Raw genomic sequence first — 7,283 nt, 5'->3', positions numbered from 1 at the left:
GTGCTTCCAGCTTTATAGACACTCACATAACAAGAGATGTACCAGGGACCCCAAATGGCCCATCAAAAATGTGAACTTGCATTAAGGCAAGACCCAGCATCAGCAACTTTAGACACAACATAGAAATCAGAGAAAAGCTACTGTCCAGCAGTTTTAACCACCAATACCCATTTATTTTAATGGAAAAAAAATCTCTGCATTCTATATGCTCCAAAAAGATTTACTATTGAAACAAATACAATATATGGAACTCTATCTGCATAATTTCACTACAATAAAGACAACATATGACTTCTATTTCCTACAGAAGGCAAACTGAAAAGCACAGGTGCAAACAGATTGCATAAGAAAGCGCGTGTGCGCGTGTGTGTGCGTGTGGTTAAAACTTTTAGTAAGCAACTGCATTAAAATATGCTAAGACACTTACCTTACCCTAGTGCGTGGCGAGCTCTAATAAAAAGCCACAGGCTGTCACTAGTTTTATCTGATAGAAAAATTTGGTGTGAGCTTTGATGGTTCATTTACAGTTTATCAACAAGAAGATAATCTTAGTACAAGCACTAACTTTCCTCTTACTGTCACATGCTCACAGAATAAAAATCAATTACTTTTCATACATAATGAACATCTTTTATTTTCAGGTTTGCAAACAACGGTAGTCAATTCACACAAAAGGGTACTTTTAAAACTACCTGTATTTACTCTATTTTATGCATGTATATATGAAACAAACGGTGTGTATGTGCATAAATGTGTGTCTATACATGTGGGCATATATGTGTATACACATGGTACCTGCTGACCTCTTCATATGCATGAGTCACCTCCATGATGACATTTGCAATTGTGCATACACTGAGAGGGAGCGGTTCTCTACCATGATCTGTGTCCCCATGAGAACCAATGGGACTGTGGATTTGGGACACATACAAATGCGGATAGATGCCCACGAAAGAATATTTCAGCCCTTTTCTCCGCATTTGATGCTCAACTTTCCTGCTCTGCTCCTCACCACTTTTGCTCAGGATCATGGCTAAGATGGCAGTGAAAATTGGTTGTAGTTCTCACACTAAAGAGAAAGGACTTCTATCTCTGCTCTCGCTCTCTGCGGACCTGCCTGGCTGGTCGTGGCAGTGTTCGGACTGAACGGGATGGTGAAGTGTCAGCTCTGTGGGCTGTGCTAGTGTTGAGCTTGATACTGAGGCCCTGAGGGTCAGCTGCCACAGCTTCTAACCCTTTTTTGTGTAACCTCTCAAGGAAGAATGACATATCAAAATTAGGCTTCCCTATAGTCTCTTTCTATAAATACTGTGTATATACACATACAGATACTCATACATATACAAATACGAACCCACAGACAAAGCTGTATGTGTGGAGCGCTGACTAGCAACGTGGCGACACATCAGAAAAAGTAGTCATTGTTTCTGCTCCCGGAAGGTCAAGTTATATGCCGTGATCTTAAAACATTCAGGGAAAAGTCAGAGGATTCCATTAATTAAAGGAGAAAGGAAGATGCTGTCAAAATGGTGAAGTACAGACTAGGTGAAACTGCAAAGAAAACGACAATCTGAACAATTGAGGCCTAGTTGTGAAGTTCGAGAGCTGTAAACTGCAATCTTCAGATTTGGATTCTTTTCTTTTTCCTGTTGCTATGGAAACTTGGTAGTCAAGCTTCAGACGTCAGGAGTTCTCACAGACCTGAATGGAAAAGAGTCAGAGTTAAGTTAAGGAATATCACAACTCGATTCAAAACATTTTAGCTAAATACTAGATAAATGACTGACAGGCTGTAATAAACACATTTATAAACACTGCACTACCTTGGGGAATATTTTTTTTTTCTTAAGTGCAACATTTGAAGAGAGAATGAATAGTTCTGCTGCTGTATGTCTTAAAAGGCTGGACCGCTTTGAAAATGCTAATGCCAAACATCTCATCTCAGACCACCAGCAGCTATTACCTCTGCTACCATTGAGCCCTGTCTCTTGCGCATTGGCCCAGTGCTGGGCTATTTTATGAACAAGTTGGCTTGGTAGCTTAGAGATAGATGAGCATCCCAGATACTTTTTCGGTTACAGAAGAGAGCAAGATAGCTATTGGCGATTCTTCAGATATGGCATATGAGCGTCCTATGGCTGCATAACAAATGACCACACACTTAATGGCTTAAAACATCACAGATTTAATCTCTTACAGTTCTGGAGGTCAGAAGTCTAAAATGAGTCTTATGGGGCTAAAATCAAGGTGTGGGCAGGGCAGAGCTGTGTTCCTTTTGGAGGCTCTCGGAGAGAAGCCGCTTCCTTGCCTTTTCCAGCTTGCAGCTGCCTATATTTGGCTCGTGGCTGCTTCCTCCATCTTCATGGCCTGAACTGTCTTGTCAAAGTTTACTGAGGTCGCCCAAACTGCAGCTAAAGCTGACACCAGCCGGGGGGTCTTCCACTTTGCCTGATAACAGTATGCAGGGAAATAGCTTGGTTCTCTGCCATTTTTGCTTAATTATTATTACATCTTGGATTTGTAGAGGGAAATGGTACCACCAAAACTCATGTTACAATCAGAGAAATGAAAATGTGTAAAAGTCAACCCATAATGTAAGCGCAGTTCATTCTGGAGTGAACTGATGACTAGAATATCACGGGTGACTCTGTAACTCTTGGGCCTTTTCATGTAAAGGCTGTTGAGGGCTGGATCGGTGTGTACAGCTCGCCTACCTACTCAGCAGCCCATTGCTTTTAGAGGTTAAACCTGTCATTTATCTGGAAAATTTAAAGCAGCTTCTCTAAATTCCAGATACAAAGTTTTTGTAATGTGACTCAAGTATAGACAAGATGATATCAAGAAGGTTAAAGGTAAAAGCCACTTTAACAGAAAGGGCCATGGAAATTAATATGCCAATTCAGGTGCAATTTGTGGTTGTTTTCTTCTACACCCAGGAACCTTTATATTGTTTGACAAGTGAATGCCTTTATGGCTAGAAGTCTTCTCAACTCATTTAATTTTGTTTTTTTCTGTTGAATTTCTCATGGCTCTTCCTAGCACTGCCTTAAACTCTGGTTACTTGGGCTGCAGTAAATTGTATCCCTCAGACTCACCCATATTTGAAGAAAGACTTGAAACGAACATACTAAATGGCATTACTAATTTTATTTAAAAATATTTTCCAGTGTGGTACCAATGACTTAAAATAATAATTTTGGTCATGGAGAAAAATAGAAAAAATTTTTGGCTGAATAAAACCCACTAAATTAGAAAGTCTCCAATCTCTGTATAAGTCGAGTTAGACTATAATGTAAACGATCCTGCCTCCTAGGGCTGTTGGGTTGATTACACAAGATAATCTATGTAATTTATGTAAAGCTCTTAGCTTTGCATGTGTATGGCACATAGAAAGCCCTCAGAGGTCAACTATCATGGTCCATGAAGTTGTGCAACTTAAGGGACCACAGCTCCTCTGCAAAGCATGACTTGGGGCCATCTGCAGGCAGAGGACAGCCTGCTGTACCCGGGTCTGGTGCTTCTCCAGGCCCTGTCTCTGCCCATAACACATTTCACAATAAAAAGGAATACAATATTGGTACACTTAACGACGTGGACTGTATGATTCCATTTATAGAAAATTCTAGAAAAGGCAAGAAACTAAAAGGCAAGAAACAGAGAAGGCAGATTAATGGAGGTCTGGATTGTGGGGAGGGGATCAATAGCAAAGGCATACAAAGAAACTGTAGCTGATTGTGGCGTGGCTACACAATTGTGCACAGTTACCAACATTTATCAAACTGTACATTTAAAATGGCTGAATTTTGGAATGCAAATAACACCTTAATAAAAAGCATTAGAATTAAAAGTATTTTCAGTGGCTGTTTTTTGCTCATTTCAGTCACCTCTTTAAAATTCTTCGTTGTGATGGAGGTTACAATTCAATGCTCCCTTCTTCCCAACGTAGAGACATTTAATTTTGGTACTCGTTAATATGGTTCACCTGATCTGTCCTTTTATATTTTTGCTATTGCTGATTAATTCAACCTAAAACAACGTTCAGAAAGATTTCAGGACAATAGTCTTCCTCAAACTTGCCTGTGTCACATCACACAGAGCCCTACAAAAAACCCACAGACACAGCCTAATGGAGACGCCAGCTCACTTCATTGGGAGGGTCCTAAGAGTAGAATTATGCATCTCAATGTCATCAACATGTAATTTAAACAACAAAATTGGCACTAAAAATAATTTCATTTACATTTTTTATTACTTTCAATGTCATTAGTTTTATTTCCTTTATTTTTAGATGTCAAAGAAGGACGTGCAGATCTCTCAGTTCAATTCTCAGTTGCAATAAAGCCATCTACAGTATCTTAATAAACTGCAATGTTTTTATTGTCTTCTTCCATAAGGGAGGCTGTCTAATGGTGAACGCTGGCCTTACTGCTTGCTCATGTGGGACCTTTCTGAGCATCAGTTTTCTCATCTATAAAGTGGGATAAAATCATGAGGCCAGGAAGAAAATAGAGAGAAAAACCGTGGAACATCAGGATGTTTGGTTAATGCTAGTCTACTTGGATCTGAATATTATTTAAGGGGAGGAGAAAAGCCCGTTTTTTCTTCCCATGTTGTGTGACGTGATCACTGCAGTTTTATGAAAAATGCTTTAAAGAAGGCATTGTCACACTTTTTTTGTAAAGGGCCAGATAGTAAATATTTCTGCCTTTGCAGGCCATACGGTCTCCCGGCAACTACTCAACTCTGCTGTTGTAGCAGAAAGCAGCCACAGACAATATGTAAATGAACAGACATGGCTGTGTTCCAATAAAACTTTATTTACAAACACAGGAAGTGGGCCGCATTTGGCCCTTGGACTGTAGTTTGCCAACTCCTGATTTAAAGAAACAGCAAACCGATCCTACCAGATCCCAAAATTCTTTCAAGACGTATGGCTGAGTAGAGAAGTTATGTTACCCTTGCACTTTATATTCTAGTTTCAGTGCTTGTAGACAACCCCGCCCCAACCTTACTTGATGGTTTAGGCCCGCTTCTGTGCAGTCTCTTGTCAATGTCATGTTAGTAGCGGTACAGAGGGGTCTGCACTTTGACTCTGCTCTTATGAGAGAGTGCCTGAGCTGTAGGAGACCCATGGTTACTTATTCCCGCCAGCTCCAACCTAGTTTCTCACATGTCTTGTTAGATACATCCCTCTTTTGTTAGGGAGAACATCTTGGGCTGGGTATATAACAAAACAAGAATCATTATATTTGTCAGGCATCTTAATGTTCAAATGAACAATATTAAATAATCTTATGCCTTTTATATAGAGCCAGACTGAGGTTGTTTTTGAAGTCAAACAGGTGAGTGGTAACACCTGTTCTTAACTGTTTTTTTGGCTGAAACTACCTGTCTTGCGGTGCACAACATTGGAGGGTCAACCAAGTACCTTTCCGCCTGTGTGGGGAGATTCAGAGCTCCTTTTTGAGGATGATTCTGGCTTTCCCTACAGGTGCCCTTACCTACGGCGGGATAACTGTGTGGTGCCAGATTGATGGCCTTCCATTTAGGTGAGAACAAAAAGCACATCTGATATCTCAGACATGAGTATGTGCATCCATCTTTTCTCAATGATGCAATTTTGAGTATAAAGCGAACACGAGTTCTTTAGGCATCAGCAGACAATTCTGCCGTGGACTAACCGTGATCCAAGAGCTCTGCTGAGAGAGAGGGGAAGTGGTCCATCTTCCGGAACCTGCACATTATTGATATCTGTAGGCCCTGGGTCTCACAGTAGGGGGCACAAGAAAACCCCTTGTTGGTGAGAAGGGAATACTGCCACACCTATTTGTATTCCTTTTAATCTAAACAAACAGATTGTCTTACTAATATTTAATATATGGACTGGTAGTAGCAGACGTGTGTGTTATTATATAAAATATTGTGTAAAAATATAAAAACACTGGATCTGTGTGCTGGAGGCCACTGTCACCTGGGGTGTTGGTGCCACAGGTTGGATGGGCCTGGGAATCTGTATTTCAACAGGCAGCGGTAGGAAGTCTCACGGGCATCTAGAGTAGCTGATAGGTGGGCAGCGTCCTGCAGTGCCCTGGTTCTTCAAAGGAATGTCATCCAGAGTCAGACTTTGATGTTGTGTAGTTGGGTTTATCCAGGGCGATGTGTGAGTGGCCACTCAATTATCTTCTCTCTCTCTGAGTACACACACTTGTGCACACACACACATGCACACACAACACAAGTTTGTGCACGCACACACAACGCATGCAACACATGTGCACACATAACACATGCATGGTTGGACATATGCACACACAGCATTTTTATTTCTTGACAGTCACACAGGAAGTACGGCCCTCTAGTTTATCTAAACTCTGTGAGTTCCAATTGCTCCTAGAACCCAGACCCAGTGCTGGGCTCGCCATCTGTCTAGTGCTCACTTGAGAAGCTGGTGGAAAACAGATTCCAGATGTTTACTGCAATAGAGTTGGTCATAGCAGGACATCGTAAATCATCCTAATGCATCTGTTAATAGAGGAATACCCTGCCTCATGTTCCTACTCTCTAGCAGTTAAAATGAATGAACTAGCGCAGGGGTGCACTGGTTGGTGGGCCATAGTGTGCTTATATGGCTCTTGAGCTAAGAATGGTTTTCACACTTTTAAAAAGTGGTAAAAAACAAAAGACAGAAACAAAAAAGCACTAAACAATAGTATGTGACGGAGACCTGACGTGGGCCACAGAGCCCAAAATATTTGCTTCCTGGCCATTTACAGGAGAAGTTTGCTGGCCCCCGAACTAGAACAACACAGATGAATCTTGGAAATGTAATGTGGAGAGGAAGAAAAGCAAGTTGCAGGACCTCATGCTCAATATAATACAAATCACATGGAGTTTTACAAACTGCACAAAATAGAACGATACTGGGTGTGTGTGTGTGCGTTGTGAAAGTATAAAACAACATCTGGACACACTCTAACTCATGAGAGCGAGTGTCTCTGGGGAGAGAGAATAGGAAATGAAACCAAGGAGATGAACATAGGGGATTTCACCTTTACTTATAATATTTTATTTCTTGAAGAAAAGGAAGGAAGAAGAAAGTAAAAAAGGAAGAAGCAAAGAATACAAGAATGAGAGAGAGGAATATATATTTCCATCCATCCATCTGTCCATCCATCCATCCATCCATCCATCCAACCATCCAACCATCCAATGAGGCACTGTAAGGTCTTCTGCTCCTTAGCTCTACCCACAGGACGCTGGCCCAGCACAGAGCTTTATATATA

General features: G+C 41.0%; 1 protein-coding gene across 1 annotated transcript in view; it reads right to left on the bottom strand.

Annotated features, from left to right (window-relative positions):
• Positions 1–357: 357 nt before the first annotated feature.
• Positions 358–7,283, bottom strand: part of CDH13 (cadherin 13) — a 1,007,607-nt gene continuing 1,000,681 nt past the window's right edge. Inside the window, exon 14 of the mRNA XM_058528362.1 lies at positions 358–1,701. Within this exon, the coding sequence (XP_058384345.1) occupies positions 1,694–1,701 (8 nt within the window). The 3' untranslated portion in view covers positions 358–1,693. The remainder of the gene's footprint in view (positions 1,702–7,283) is intronic.

Source organism: Diceros bicornis, chromosome 32 (assembly GCF_020826845.1).
Source record: "Diceros bicornis minor isolate mBicDic1 chromosome 32, mDicBic1.mat.cur, whole genome shotgun sequence".
Taxonomy (NCBI): domain Eukaryota; kingdom Metazoa; phylum Chordata; class Mammalia; order Perissodactyla; family Rhinocerotidae; genus Diceros; species Diceros bicornis.
This window is presented reverse-complemented; position numbering and strand designations above follow the sequence as displayed.